Source organism: Uloborus diversus, unplaced genomic scaffold, assembly GCF_026930045.1.
Source record: "Uloborus diversus isolate 005 unplaced genomic scaffold, Udiv.v.3.1 scaffold_989, whole genome shotgun sequence".
Classification (NCBI taxonomy): Eukaryota; Metazoa; Arthropoda; class Arachnida; order Araneae; family Uloboridae; genus Uloborus; species Uloborus diversus.
In genome coordinates, this window is record NW_026559219.1 from 55,556 (window position 1) to 72,675 (window position 17,120).

At 37.4% G+C, this 17,120-nt stretch overlaps 1 protein-coding gene across 1 annotated transcript; it reads right to left on the reverse strand.

The window, feature by feature from the left end:
* Nucleotides 1-1,404: 1,404 nt before the first annotated feature.
* On the reverse strand, nt 1,405-6,990 carry LOC129234085 (uncharacterized). Its single transcript, XM_054867976.1, has one exon. It carries the CDS (start codon nt 6,988-6,990, stop codon nt 1,405-1,407), a length of 5,586 nt encoding a protein of 1,861 aa, XP_054723951.1.
* Nucleotides 6,991-17,120: the final 10,130 nt, after the last annotated feature.

Here is a 17,120-nt window from a genome sequence, read left to right on the forward strand (position 1 = left end):
AAATGCTTGCATATTTTTTCGTACACGAAATGATACCAAGTGTTCCAAGATTCGAATTTTTTTGAATTTCGTTTAAAAATGCGAAATAGAGCCAATTCTTCCAAACTCATGCGTCTATTTAATGACGCAAAATACAAAATGACCAAATGCTTAAAAACATAATTTTTCGCCAAGAGTTTTATTCCGATTGGATCGTAAATCGATGAAACGTATAAAGTATTGTAACGAAAGTCACTTTTCAATATACAATCTTGTGGAAATAAACGTACCAATAATAAATAAATGGAAATGGGAGTTCCGGCGTGACATTTAAAATGTAAAATGTCAGGAATGTTATCCAAAGTGGAATCGTCGGAAACGATAACGCAGGGTTTAGAAACGTTTTTGGATGAAAAATTTAAAATTTGTGCCGCTATATAAACACAAACTTTAAAACGAACTGCTATAAAATATACACCTTTAGAGTAATTACCATAAGCTTCTACATAATCGGTGAAATTCGCAGTTGTATATATATATATATATATATATATATTTTTTTTTTTTTTTTTTTTTTTTTTTTTTTTTTTTTTTTACAACGCATTAATTTTTCGAAATGTAATGCTTATGCGTACACCCTTCATTTTCATTTCGGGTCGTATACAATGAGTAAAAAAATCATTGGTCGGAGGATACATAATGTATAAACTACCATGTTTTAATGGGATACGTGTATTAGTGTAATTCTTGCGATTAAAAATTATAGTCCTCGTATCTCCAAAGCTTAAACATGCTATTGGTGTATGTTTATCTAAACAAGATTCATCATCTTTATGTTCTGCTATTCCAGAACTTCCATCTGGGTAATAATTTAACAAGGCATAATTAAATTTACAACCAGAAGCGTACTCAACGTCTTTTCTTAATTCGAGCATCCACAAAGTCCACGAAGTAGTGGGAACGTTAATTCCTGAATAGGTATAGGATACGCCCTTGTCTCCGAAAGCAAAAATTGACCTCTTTGGCGTATATATTTTCCCATATATTTTAACATTTTTTCTTTGAAAGTTTAACTGAGATAATTTAACAAAAAATCTATCAGATTTTTCCTTTGAATAAAAATTTTCAAAATATTTTAGACAAAGACCATGTTTATCAATATTAACAAAGGAAGTCATTCTTATCAGCTATTTTTTGTTCGCAAAAAATATACAGTTGGGAAAAAAAAAAAAAAAAAAAAAAAAAAAAAAACTTAGGCGATGGGCGATGGGCCCTTCGGGCCCTTTTCATTTGAATGCTGGCAAGGTGGCATTCAAAAGAGTTTTTTCGCAATTTGAATTGCCTTTTTTTTTTTTTTTTTTTTTTTTTTTTTTTTTTTTTTTTTTAAATGAACATGCAATGGCAGGTAGGCAAACCATTTTTATTCTAAAAGTTAGCGTACAATGGCACATGATCACTGTAAGAGCTGTCGTACACACCACATCTCATCTCAATGTCGGGACTTGAGAAGATTGCGTCGATCGTGGTGTTTTTTCTCGTCGTCGCTTCTTTTGGATTTGTGCGTAACTGCAACTTGCAGCGTCTTTCCATGAGCTCACGAAAGTATTTTCCGCGTTCTCTCCCTCGCACGGGATCCATTTCGATGTTGAAGTCTCCTAGAAGAACGATCTTTTTGTCATCATACGTCGCCACGAAACTCTTGAGGGCTTTGAGGACGTTCTTGGCTTTGGCTTTCGGTTTTGCGTAAATCGCGGCGATACACCAATCGTTGCTCAACGTGATTCCGGCAACATGTATGCCGAGTTGGTAGTCTGCGATGACGAATGGAGCTCGCACTTGTGATCGTAAGCGTTGATTCACGTACACGCAAATTCCCGTCGGTTTCCGAACTTCTAACTGGTTGGGCACATGCGCTGCCAGAAAGAAATTGGGAAACTCGTAATGATCGCTCACGATCGTTCGTGTTTCTACGAAAAGCAGCAGATCACTGCTCATGAAGCAGTAATCGGAACGGATGACGTCCTGATACTTGGGAAGGGATCTTACGTTGTGATACATGACTTGGTACTGATACGCGTCTCCCCTTTCGTGTAAGAATTGGAACTTTGGCTCCAGGATTTGGCTCTGCAAACGTTTCAGTTCCAGAAACACATGGTCGTTTTTCGAGGGCGGGATCGGCGGGTTGTAGTTGCCGACAATGTAGAGTCCAGACGCTTTCGTGACGCGAGAAAGGGCTACGTATTGCAATGCTCTCGGCATGGTTTCTTTCATTCCGACGCAAACTTCTGAGAAAGTGGCACCCTGAGATTTATGGATCGTCATGGCTTCAGAGACAATGACCGGCAATTGGTTTCTCGTGACCGATAACGGCCCTTTCCTATGAATGGATTTGGTCACGCGCTCGATCGGAGTCCACTTCGGGTTGATTCTTCGTTCGATCATGTGTTTCATGTAGTACTCTCTTCGAAACTTTCCGATTTTCTCATTCTCCTCGAATTCCAGCCAAATTCGTTTTACTGCCCTTTCGTCCGATTCTCCGTTCGGTCCGTACTTTTTGGCGCGACACGTTTCGATGAACCGCAAAACTCCGATAGCTCCGTTCACTAAACCGTCCGAGGTATCCAAGTTGTATGTCAGCATGTAATGAATGCCCACTTTCAACTGCAGCATCTTTTCTAGGTTGGACGTTTCGGTACGTTTCTTCCTCTTCGCTTTCTCCAAGGTCTTCAGTTTTGCTTCACGCGAACCGCATCCCGTCACGACATCCACGGCCGCACACTCCATGGAAAACTCGAAGGTGTTCTTTAATTTCTGAGCGTTGGCTGCATCCACGCTCTTGTTTGAGTGAAAGAGTAAGACTGCCGTTTGAGGGACTTCTTCGAACGGCGTTTCCCTCGACTTGAGAAATTTTATTTCGTCTTCCGACAAGTATCCGGACGCTAAATGATTCAGCAGCTCTGCGTAGACTTTGTCGTCTTTTTGTCTCATGATCTCATCCAAGACGTAGTATTTCGTTCTCATCCAGAGATTGTCCCCCAAGTGATCTATCACGTTCGATGTGCGTGGCATCAGATAAATGGCGCTTCCGTGTACAGGAGCTAATTGTCGTAGATCTCCGAATTTCAAGAGATGAATGCCACCGAAAGGAATATTTTGGTCCGCGATGACTCTCAACCGTTGGTCCACACAGTTGTACATGCCGTAACTAACCATGGAAATTTCATCGATGATCAGGCATTTCATGTTTCGGTACTTGGTTCGGTATTCGTTCCTTTTCGAGTCACTCAACTCTTCCAGTTTCCCTCCGAATGGTAGATTAAATGCCGAGTGTAACGTCACGCCACCGATGTTCGAAGCCGCTTTCCCCGTCGGAGCCGTTTTCAAGACCGTGGGTAACGACGGGTCTTCGTCAACGTCTTCGAATATTCGAATCATCGTCTCCGTCAACACGTTTATCAGGAATGATTTTCCCGTGCCAGCAGCTCCTTGGATGAACATATCCAACGGTTCCTTCTCGTATCGCAAATGGTGACTAATTTCTTTCAGTATATGGAACTGTTTCTTGTTGCACTGGCGGATCATGGTCTGGTACTCCTCTTCCGAACATTTCAGGTTGGATTTGAAGATGGCGTAATCTTTTCCACGCGCGGCCTCCATGTCACGCTCAATGTCTGGCTCATCCTCGTCGTCCATTAAACGGACTTCGGGGCAGAGTTCTTCATCCTTTTCCTTGGAACCGTTTTCCGAATCGTCTTCGCATGATTTGTAAACTTCCATCAATTCATCTTCCAAGCCCTCTTTGAAGACGTACTTCTGGCGATTGTTTTTAATGAATTCCTCACGGTTTTCGTAAACGGCCTTGTAGTTCTGATCCAAGATTTCTGACTGTTCGTCTCTCCAATTCGTAAAGAGCATGAGTTGCTCGCGGTAGTATTCCGTCTCGTCGACCGATTTGCTGTAATTCCTGTACCGAATGATTTTTGCTTTCCTGCGTCGTCTTACGTAACCACTTCCATCCAGGAACTTAAGGTCCGCTTTTCCCGTTCTCGCGTTTTCGTACCACGCTGCGAAATCCGCGAGGCATAGATCTTCCAAACACTGCGGTCGGTTCGCGTAGCGGTCTAAAATATTCTTCTCGAACACATCTTCCGACGACAAATCCATGGAACGAAGATGTTCCTGCGATTTAACGACACGCGATCGTTGAGTGGGGGGAAACGTCGCAATGAAAATGTCCGCTTCTGACATTTCGCTCATCGGGAGTTCGAGGAGAGACCATGCCGCTTCTTGTGCAGTGATTTCGACCGTGTTAATGAAAGTGTTTGTCACTGTCTTTAACTTGTTACGCAGGGAGGAATTGCCTTCCTTCGTCTGTTCGATGCATAATCTCAAGCTCTTCGACAAACCGCGATTGGCTTTGTTCACGTAATCTACCAAGTATGCTCCGACCGCGTACCCGTTTAGAATGAATTGAATGTCCATGTTGGACTGCATCAAGTCCATGATCTTGGGGTTGTAGTTATTGATCAAAATTTCGTCCACGTTTCTTTTCAGCATGATCGTCGGGCGATTGATCCCCGAACGCACCGCGAAAATGTAATCTTTGCGGGAGAGGTCCAATTTTTTCAGAAACTTTTGGAACGACATGGACGGCGTTTTATGGTAGAGTTTCTCCAAGTACGATCGAATCTTCGAATGGTTTTCTTTGCTGTAATTCGGGTCCTCTTTCTCCAAAGGTTCCAGCAATCGAGTTCGATCCATCGGGAAGAACGGAATATTGAACCTGCAGAAATCGTCCTCGTCGTTCTTGGCGCTCTTCTGGTTTTTCTTCTTGCACGTGTACGTATGATGATGCGTCTGATTCCTCGCGAACGCTGATTTTTTCGAACACGTCATGATCGTATCAACGAAACTTTCGATCTCCTCCACGTCGTCTTCTTTGTATTGAGGAGCGTTCCCCAGCCAAATCAAGACATGAAAATGAGGACTCCCACGCTGCTGAAATTCCGTTCGCTTGAAGAAATGCGTCACCTTCAGGGTTCCAAATGGGCCTTGCTTACACGAAAACGTCTTCCAGAGTTGTTTGACTTTGTAATCGAAGCACAACGCGCAAATCGCGGGATCCTTTTTGATCAAGTCGTTTTTGTCTTTCACGCGCATTTCATTGAATTCTTCCAACGTGAGATCGTGGTTGCAGTGAATTTTCTTTAAATGTTTGATCAAATCGTACCATCGGTTTTCCGCCGCAGAAAGTGTCAAGAAGATGGTCGGCAAGCCGTACTGACGCATCATCGCAAAGACTCGAGCGCGTTCGTTTTTCCAATGAGCTGGACTGGATTTTATGTTCTTCGTGAACGTGTAAGCCAGGTTTTTGTACATGAGCGAACGAACGAATTCGGGATCCTGCATGCTACTGGCTGTGATTGGTCCATCTTTCTGCAACGCATTCGTGCGCAAGCAAATGGAAATGGAACTCAGTAATTTTTCGTGAAGGAGTTTCTGATGATTGTAGAGAACTTTCTTTGGTGTGGCTCCACGCCGATCAAAACGACGGACTTCTGATCTCGAAATTTCAGCGAACGAAGGCTGCTTGGGTCGAGAAAATTTTCTCATCTCTCCGCAATAGATTCGCGGAAAAGACAACTCTTCTCCCACTTCGTCGAAGACCAAAGAAATGGGTCGTTGGTCTTGACCAGGAGCTATGGCCAAACCATCGAACTTATAAAATCCGCCATCGATGACTGTCTCGGCAGGGTCAGGATTCAAGCCATCCTCTTCATCTTCGAAATCAGTCTCCTCTTCGCTTTGAGGCTGATCTGCATCGGGTGGTTTCGCGTCATCTTCCGTATCGGTATCGCTGTCATCTTCTAAGTTATCCTCTTCAATCGCATCCACTGGATCTAGATGCTCGGCATCCTCTTCTGGATCAGGTTCAATTTCTTTGGTTTTGGAAAGATCTGCCGAAGGAAAGTCTGTTCCTTCAAGGGACTCGAGCCAACTCTCATTGAATGTGATGGATTCACTAGCGTACAGAGGTTTCTGTACCAAATATTTCGCGGCTCTGATGACACGATCCTTGTCGATGTTTGCTTCCAAGTAGGATGATTTGAGTTTCATGTGTTTTTTCACGCGGACGAAGCAAATGTTACTTTCAGTGGGAAGTCGAGGCAACTGAGTAATGGTTTTCTGCCATTTAATGGGAACATTCACGATGGATCCGACAACACCCAGCTGTCCGTCTCTACCCAGTACGCGAATCTGGTAGTACGGGATTCGTTTAGCCACGAGGGTTTCTTCTACGTCGTTCAGATACCTGAGACAATTGGGTAACTTGGGATAGTAAAATCCGTAGTTGGCAGACAACGCTGGCATCTTTCGAAGTTTAAAGGACGCAACGCACGTGTAACAAAAGTATCCGTCGTTTCCACGGTCAACATAGAAAATGAACTTCATCTGATCATTCGTAAATGATTTGAAGATCAAATCGGTTTTTGCCAACTTTCTCAATGAATCCATGAACCATAACCGATCACAACAGTAACAGCGATGAACGGGTCCATCCGATACCGATTCGAAAAATTTAGTCTGTTTTTTCATCCATTCAGTGTGGTTCTGGTAATCGTTTAAATCGAGGTCCGGTTGAGCGTTCGACGAAGAATCAAGGGGAGAATGATTTTCGTTCGAAGATTCATCAAAGTCCGAAATTTCCATCAACTCCAGCACATTCGAGCAATGCGGGATAAGTGAAAGGTCTTTACGAGGCTTTTTATTTTCCGAAGAAGATGTTGATGGCTGGTCCCCACCAACATCTTCTGATTTGCGCTTCCTTTCACGGCGATCACGACGCAATTGATTTTGGCGTTCACGAGATTTAGGGTCTGATCGCTTTTTACGCTGTCTTTCAGCATCTTTTTCACGATATTTATCAGATTTATTACGCAGCTTACACTTTTCCAAGTGTCGTTTTTTCGCAGCTAAACGCTCTTCCTCGGTCAGTTTTCGTCGCGGCATGACAAAACGGTTACTGTCTTTATTCTGAAAAATGATAGGACGCCAACAGCGGTTAAGTGAGGACAATAAGCAATTCAAATTGCTCAAAAAAAAAAAAAAAAAAAAAAAAAAAAAAAAAAATATATATATATATATATATATATATATATATATATATATATATATATATATATATATATATATATATATATATATTTTTTTTTTTTTTTTTTTTTTTTTTTTTTTTTAATGACACTAATAACGATACACAACCTCTTTATCAAAAATAAATTTCAAATCCTTTATTTTTTTGTGTATCGGTAACCATGTCTACATTGATTGCTGAAAAACATCTCGCAACAACAAAAGTAACGGAACATGTTTCAAACTTTCCGAAAAACATTAAAAAATGTCCTCATTTTATCGAAATGGCTCGCGAATGGAAAGCCATTTACGATATCGTCAATATTCAGTTTAATTTTGCCGTCATGAAATTGGAACGTTTTCTGGAAAGCTGGAATGACTCTGCGATCGACGATGATCTACGTAAAAAACAAATTTTTTCGATTCTCGAAGCTTATTTGGATCCGGTTTTTGAAACTGCCGAAAAATATCTGAATATTCTCGTGACTTTTAACCCCATGATTAAAAATGGATATTTTTTTCTCAAAGAAGCTCAAAATTTACACAAATTCGTCTATTGCTGTGATCCGCAATGTATCGTCACCACGGAAAAGGAAAAAATTAAAGACGACAACGACGTTTGCATTCGCTATAAATCGAGCAAAGATGAATTGAAAGCTCAAAAATACGAATGGCAATTATTAATGGAAAGAATGAAAGCGTTCCGAAAACGAGCGCACGAATGTACCGATATTTCTAACGGCATTTCTATAAACGATTTAAAGGAATGTGCATTTGGATATGGTTTTATGAATACGATTGGCGATTGATTAACACCCTTTTCGGGGGAAAAAAAAATCATGTAAAACAAGCGACACAGATACGAAACACTCACACACATGAAAAAAAAAAAAAAAAAAAAAAAAAAAAAAAAAATATATATATATATATATATATATATATATATATATTTTTTTTTTTTTTTTTTTTTTTTTTTTTCATGTGTGTATGTGTTTCGTATCTCTTTGTCGGAGTTGTATAAATTGAAAAACATTTTTTTACACTTTGAATAATCTATTTTTCTAACAAAGACAACGAATTGTAACGAAGAATAATAATATGGTAGATACCGTCCGCCCCATGTCATCATCGTCGAGGGTCGATATAAATTTGAAATATGTTCTGGAACGTTTATTATTACAAGAATATCGTCATCGACATGATGATGACGATAATAATACTAATAATAATGAAAATAGAGTCGGAAAAAACGAATATGTTTCTCTCCATACGATTCATTTACGAATTTTGGAAAAAATTGCCCATATTTTAAACGGACCTCATTTTTGGAACGGATTGACAGAGTTTTTTATTTTACAACAACAAAATAACGGTCAAAGTTTCATCAAAGTTCATCGGGAATGTCAATTGCGATTGTACGAGATTTATAAATTGAACGCGATACTTTTCACAAATGAGGAAAAGAGTATCATCGAATCGGTGCTGAGTAAAGATTACGTGCCGAAAATCGAATTGACGAAATGTGCGGGTATCATGAATAAAAAATATAAATTCGTCAATCGTTCGGCATTAGAAATTCTTTTCGCTTCGGATCGCCAACAACAAAAACCGGCGAAACGAAAATATCGTCGTGGTCAGAATCAATTCGAAACCAAAAACGATGAAGAAGAAGCAACAACAACAACAACAGAAGAGCAAAAAGACGACAAAATAGAAGAAGGAAAAAAAAACGGTCGTCGACTTTAGAAAATATATTGAAAATTTACGTTATCCTCTGACACCCGACGAATCGTGTGTACACGATCCCATGGCGTGTCAAGTATTTTACGTCAGATATTTACACGAGCAAATACGGGATCCGAATCGCGTTTATAAAATTATCGATCGAGCATTGACGGTAACGAACGAAAGCGATGACAATCGACGAAAAGTCTTGCGTCAAGAAGATCAAGATTGGTCTGAATATTATTTATTTAATATCAGTGCACATCTGGAGTTTATTAAAAAGAAATGGAACGAGAATAACGAACAACCACAACAAAAACAACGCAAGAGACAACACAAAGAAACACAAAAAAAACCCAAAGATGGAAAAAAAATGAAACTCGACGAAGAAAAAAATGAACGAAAAGATGTCGTCGTCGAACCAGAAGAAGAAGAAGAAGAAGAAGAAAATGGCGATGAAAATGTTGATCTTGTTTCGGAACAACAACAACAACAACAACAACAACAAGAAAATGAAGAGGAAGAGATGAATGATAACGATTCTGATTATGAATCTGACACCTAAAAAATTTTCAACGTGGCAAAAAGTTTGACAACTCACAAAAAAAAAAAAAAAAAAAAAAAAAAAAAAAAAAAAAAAAAAAAAAAAATTATATATATATAATTTTTTTTTTTTTTTTTTTTTTTTTTTTTTTTCCAAGATGTGTTTTTGACACGTTGAATTGTAAAAGCATAATACTAATATTTCAAACGACATACTGCGATCTATTGATTTCGAAATGAAACCTTTTTTCCAAACAGCATAAGCTTCTCCGAATTTCAAATCACAATCTTGAAATTCGGAGAGGCTTACGTTGATGCTGCTGTCTAACAAGAATCGGACGATTGTTGCAGCTCGGGAGGTGAGAAGTTTAACGAACTAAATATAGATTTTGTTAGATCTGATACACTATCCGATATTGAATCTTTTAATAAATCACTCGTATCAGATCTAACAAAACCTATAACGTATGCCTCTCCGAATTTCAAATCACAGTCTTGAAATTCGGAGAGGCATACGTTATAGGTTTTGTTAGATCTGATACACTATCCGATATTGAATCTTCTAATAAATCATTCGTGCTCGCTAATATGATTACAACATTGCTGTAACCGAAGAAGCATAAGCTTTTCCGAATTTCAAATCACAATCTTGAAATTCGGAGAGGCTTACGTTGACGCTTGCTGTCTCACAAGAATCGTACGATTGTTGTAGCTCGGGAGGTGAGAATTGTAACGAACTTGATATAGATTTTGTTAGATCTGATACACTATCCGATATTGAATCTTCTAATAAATTACTCGTATCCTTGTTCAGTAAGCTAATATGATTGCAACATTGCTGTAATCGAAGAAGCGTTACCTCTAGTTCCTTTGCTGGAGTTTTTTTTGAAACTGTTTGTTCACTTTTTCGTTCAATTTCTCATATACCCTTTTTTCTTCAGCGGTATTTATTATACTATAGAATCTCTCCTTGTTGAATTTGTCAAGAATGCATTAAATTGTCAAATTTATCCTAATGATTTATATTGGCATCGTACAACTGATGGAACATTCTTTCTCCACTGTGAGCATAAAAAAATTTAATACCCGTTAAAACACAAACTAATCTTTTTTAATCCATTCAGTCAATTTTTCGATATGTACAAATTCACCCGAGATAGTGGTATTTACTATATTATAGGATCTCTCCTTGTTGAATTATTCAAGAATGCATTAAATTGTCAAATTTATCCTAATGATTTATAATTCAAACTAATCTTTTTTAATCCATTTAGTCAATGTGCAAATTCACCCAGTATTTTCTATACTATAGAATATCCCCCCCCCTTGTCAAAAATTTTTTAATCCATTTAGTCAAATTTTTTTCAGATATGGAAAAAAAAAAAAAAAAAAAAAAAAAAAAAAAAAAAAAAAGTAACTGCGCATGCGTAAACAAATGTAACTGCGCATGCGTAAACAAGATTATCGCGCGAGATAGGTTGTTTTCTGATTATAAAAGCGCGGTATTTCGACGTTTTCATTCATTGTAACTCGTGTCTCTCGAGAGATTTGCAAAGAACAACAACAACAACACCAAAAAAATATATATATATAAAATGGATTTTATTGAACTCAACCCGACAGACGATGAACACGAACAATTTTTCGTGGAGCAACAAAATGATGAAAATGATGGACGACAATCTACCACCACCACCACCACCAACCCTACAGACGACCAATTTTTCGTGGAGCAACAAAATGATGGACGACAATCTACTAGCACCGGAAAAAGGCAATTTATTGACGGGAAAAAAAATTACAAGAAACGAAAAGTGGAAAAAAAAGTTTGTACACCGAGTCGATCGGTATGCGTTTCCGAAACGGCACAAGAATCTAGAAGAATTTTATTTGCCGACGAATTGAAATCGGAGAAAAAAAATAGACCCATTTCGTTTTTTTCACACGTTCCGGCTATCGTGGCAGCTCATCCTCAAAAAGGATACTCTGTGAGTAACGGAATAGCTTTCCTGAGTCGCGATGGACCGTTCGAAATGAAATATTTAGTGTTTGACTTGGGAAGATTGCATTGTTCCGAAATGTTATTTGCCGCGAATGGTCCGACTTATAATTTATTAAAGAAATACGCGATGGAAAATGGTATACCCATGACTCAAATGTATATGGAAGGTATGATTGAAAAGAGAAATGAATACTATCGCGATAATGTATGTCCCAGTTGCTTTGATCCGGATTGCCATCGTTTCGAAATGATGTTGGCATCACGACTCTTGGTGGATGTTTGGAGAATGCCGATTGTTCATTGATTTTTTTTTTTTATTTGTCGTAGCCTCGATGCCACAATCGATAACAGAAAAACTTACATAACGTGTCGACGTCATCAATTGATGACGTTTATGGACGTCATCGCTGCTGCTGCTGTATATAAAAGCTCGTTCTCTGGAGCAAATAAAAGACTCATTCTATACCACCGTAAAAGGTTAGACATGGAAAAAAATTTGGATGTGTTTCCCGACGTATCTGTCGTGGACAATGTTTTGGACTTGAACGAATTGGATCTCGAGATGCTATGTAAAAAGACGCATCCATCTGAATTTATTCAACGGTTTCGCTCGCTATCGATTCCGTTCATTTTTTACATAGAAATGGATTCGCACAGAGTTCGATTTGCGAGGATAGACAAAAAGACTGCTCTGGTCGAAGAAAATTTCCAGCGGAGTTTATTCGAGGGATTGTCGTCCAACGAATTGCGTGCGTTGGAATGGTTCAAAGTACACAGAAAATTAAAAAGACCGATTCTTTTCGATGACTGCTGCGAACAACAACAACAACAACAAAAAAAGACTACTACAAAAATCAAAAAACAAAACACGGATCGGCGGTTGAGTTTTTTGTACAGAAACATTTTTCTGGTGAAATATGGTTTTACGTTTGGATACAGGAGCGTGGCGGCTGAAGAACATCACGTGATCCAAACGAAAAACGTGCCGATATTCTATTACGAATTAAAAAGAACCTATTCGGTGCGAGAACGAAATTTCTCGGACGTGGATTTTGGTCATTTTAGGGGTTACGTGTTGCGTCCGGACAGAATTTTTGCGATAGCTCCGGAAACGACGTATGTGATCGTGACCCCTCAAAAATGTTTGTTTTCCTTTTTTAGAATTAAATCGTCGAGTTTATCCGATTTGAAACTGAAATTTAAAATTGCAAGGTTCAACGATGAAAGAAAATGTTCCGTGAAAAGTCTTTATCATTGTGCCACATATTGTCCTCAGCAGCAGCAGCAGCAGCAACAACAACAACAACAACAACAACAAATGATATTCGTCGAATTTGTCGTACAACCACCACCAGAACAAGGAGAGCAAATCGAATCTTTGAGTGCTACCAATGACGTTCTTTCATCATCATCATCTTTCACCATGTATGATCAGATATCTCCTGTCACGAATGACGTTCCTTTAACATCAACATCGGTCACCATGTACGAACCGATATCTTCTGCTAACATCACGGAAGACGTTCCTTCAACATCATCTTCGATCTCCATGTACGAACCGATATCACCTGCTAATAATAATAATAATAATAATACTAATAATGCTACGGAATACGGATCAAGTCTAGAATTTCAACCCAAAACACCACTAATAGATTTGTCTATATTTTCGGAAGACTGGTTGAATGGTGATGACATCGATTTTAACAATCTTGATATTATTAATTTTTGAATGTACAAATTGAATGTTTTTATCTTTGTATTGTATGATATGTAAATAAATATGATTTGTTTTGTTTTTAAAAAAAAAAAAATATATGTGTTGTGTATCTTTTGTGTTTATCATTTTTTTGTTGGAAATGGAAACCTTGAAAAAAAACATTATCTATAAAAAATAAAATTAGAAACATTGAGGTATAATCTTGGGAAGAAAATGAAAGTTAAATATATCTAAATGATGATTAATTGTAAAAAAATAATAGCTGTTTTATATTAACAAGATTATATGTTTTGCGAAAGTCAATTATTATAATTGGTATTCTGTTGAACGCAGTCCTAATTGGAAAATAATAGCTGTTTTCGCGCAATGGGTTACAAGTTTCGCGCAAGTCAATTAATATAATTGGTAGCTGTTTTATATCAACAAGATTACATGTTTTTTGCGAGAGTCAATTATTATAATTGTTATTCTGTTGAACGCTGTCTTAATTAGAAAATAATAGCTGTTTTCGCTATGGGTTACATGTTTTACACACGTCAATTATTATAATTGATAGCTGTTATTAGGTTGTTCTCACTAAATCGTACGTGACCCGTTTCTGAAAATAGTTTTTGATTTATTTTTTATGTTTTTTTTTTTTTTTTTTTTTTTTGCCTTTTTTACAATCCAATATTGGCTCGAAATATAAGGAGAAAAAAAAATTATTTTTATATAAATTGAATGATCAAATAATTGCAAATCCAATATTTAATCATCAAATTTATATATATATAAAATAATTTTTTTCCTTATATTTCGAGCCAATATTGGCTTTTCAACTGCTTCATCATCGATACCCAAAAAAATCGATACCGTATAGTGTAAATCGATGAAAATTTAATTTTAACCATCATCCACACGAATCTATTATCGATTTTTTCTCTGGGGTCCCGTCGCTCTAAAAATTTTTTGAGCGACTGTATATATACCATGGAAGAGTTAATCATCGCTTTTAAGTGCGGTGTTTCTGAACACTAAAAGTTTTTGACTTTTTTTGGGGTGCGGCGACTAAGCCGATGCGGCGTTTCTACCGGAAATTACTTTTTTGAATGATTTTTCTTGGCAGGAACTTTAAATCTGATCTCATCGATCAGAGTTTATTAGCAAAATTTGGGGCTCCGAAGAAAAATGTTAATTTCGAATAGGAGGGAATTATGCTTAAAATTATTTTAGGATATTAAACATTCCTATTTAAAGTTTGTAAGTTTTGTTTCTTAGAGATAGTACAAGTTGTGCAGTAAACAACACGGCCGACCTTCTTAATTAATCGACAAAATATTTCTGTGCCTAAATATTTTCTTCCCAGGATTGTGTTGCACCTTCAGGAGTTTGCAGTTTTGATTTTTACACAATTATTACTTAATTTTATTATTTTAAGATGCATTATATATAGCGATGTTCATAATTTAAAGCAATAAATTATTAAGAATATTAAACTTAGTTCAAAAAAAGGAATATTTGGACTATTTAGAAAGAGAAGACCACTAGAGCAGGTAGCATTTCTTGAATGAAAATGTATAACAAATGTGTCAGCTCTTCCTCTGGAAAATAATCATAGACTTTCTGCAATATAAGTGATTGTTAAAACCATAGCTTGTTAAAACCTGCATACAAATTGGCGGAAGACACAATAAAACAAAAAGGAAAGAAAACACAGCGAAAACTGCTTTTGCTTACGAATGAAAAGTAGTATTTACATGTGTGGAAGGAGCCTTATTAAATGAGTATCACTAGTTTCCCATTCAGCTTTAAAAGCCAGTCACAAAAAGAATTTGTTCAGACTTACCAGGAAGACTCTTAGTTAGAGCCTAATTAAAGTTGCTTCTTTACAAATTCGTACTGTGTCAATTTTTTCCTTCAAAAACTTTTTGCGCAGGAAGAAAGAAACAATACTAAAGGGAAAAAAAATCCTGTTCTATTTTTTTAAAATCTCAGTATAATGTTTGTTTTAAACACAAGGCATTTTTTTTCTTCTAACATTCATTTATACTTCTTCATTTCGGAGGGGGAGATCTCCCTCTCCCTTGCTGCGCCACTACAGTACATGTACTCTATTACAGTCGAACCTGTCTATCTCGAATTTCACGGGAAGGAAAAAAAATCGAGATAAAGAGGTTTCGAGATACGAATGTTTTGAGAAACTAATTGAAATTTGGAATCTGAAGATTTAAATTTGAATTTTGTACTAATGACAATACATGCGAAAGATAAAAATTGTTCCGTATTAGTTTTGTGAGGTATTTATGCTATTACTTTATACTAAGCACTTTTTTGCAATTTTAATTAATCATTTTGACAGACATTTTAAATTTTAAGCATACCTTTTCTAAGCAAAATAGTCGTTTATTATTTTTTGGTTCCTCAGTTTTTTTGATTCATCTATCCGATTGAGGTTGGCAATGGCTGAAAATCCATCTTGGCCAATATTTTCTTGAAATTCGAGGAAAGTTGTTAATGTTGTAAGAGCCTTTTCTGCATCTTATACAGTCACTTTAGGTGCATCTTCTTGGATGACCTCTTCCTCTTCCGAATCGCCTCTTAAGTTATCCACGATTTCCGCATCGGTTAAGGTTCCACATGTGGCCAGAGAATTATCTACATCTAAAAATTCTTCAAAAGAAATATTAACGTTCATTCTATCTTGATGGCTTTCCAGTCTTGGAAACTTACTGCATTTTCTTCAGTTATGGTGTTGACAGCTGCTTCCTTTTCTTCCTCTTCAACACATTCTGCATAATTTTCACCGTTATCTTGCTCTTTGCATCTATTTTTAAAGCCAGCTTTAATGAAGCAATTTTGAATTGTATTCTGAGTGACATCTCTCCATGCATAATCAACCATCCTCATAGCATCCAGTACGTTGATTTTTGGAAGAGTATCTCCTTCGTCGATTGCATCTAGAAGTTTGCGTACTAACTGCCTTCTGTATCCTGCTTTGAAACTATGAATTATGTCCTGATCTAGAGGCTGTAGCTTTGAAGTAGTGTTAGGCGGCAAAAATTTTGCGGTGACATTCCTCAAAGTTGGGAGATCGGAATGTGCGCTGCAATTATCCACTAAAAGAAGAATTTTGCATTTTTTCAACCGCACGGACTTGTTGAGGGATATCAGCCAGTCAATAAATATTTTGCCTGTCATCCACGCTTTTTTATTGGATTTGTATGGAAAAGGAAATTACTTGATTTTTGCGAAACCTTAGGTTTCACAGAACGGCCGATCATCAGAGGAGGAAGTTTCTCGGAACCATCTTCATTAGCAGCCAAAAGTACCGTTACCCGAACTTTGCTTTGCTTACCCCCTCTACATTCTTAAATGTTGCTGTTTTATCGGGCAGATATTGGAAAAAAGTCCCGTTTCATCTGCATTGAACACATTCATCGACTTAAAATCCTTTACAAGAAAAGCACTTTCACCACAAAGTTTTTCAGAAAATAATGTCATGTCTATTTTTGAAACTTTCGAGCCATCCATTGCTACCTTTGAATGTTTCACCGTGACCAAGTTGTTTGGAAAAATCTTCCGCTTTCCTTTGAAGCATTAATCCACTTACTGGAACACCTTGGTCCTTGCATTGGGTGAACCATTTTAAAACGCACTCGTCCACATCTGGAAAAGCACATTTTCGAAATTTTTTTGCTGTTTTATTTAACTGAAACTTTTGCTCCACAGACATTCTGTTTTTAATTATCGTTGAAAGCGTGCTAGCTGGAATATTAAACTTGGCGGCAATTTCTTTTTTTTTGCATTAATGGATTGCCGTCCAAAAATTCAAGAATTTTCATTTTTTCATCATTTGAAAGAATCTTTAATTTTCTTTTCACGCCTATCATCTCGGTTTTCTAAGCAATCACAACTTCAAGCAAGAGAGCAACCACAGAACAGTATCTAACTAAACCAGATAACAGAATGAAACGGCTTTCAATTTGAATGACTTTAGCTACAACTTGAAAAATGCACCCCACAGGTCATATCCGTCAA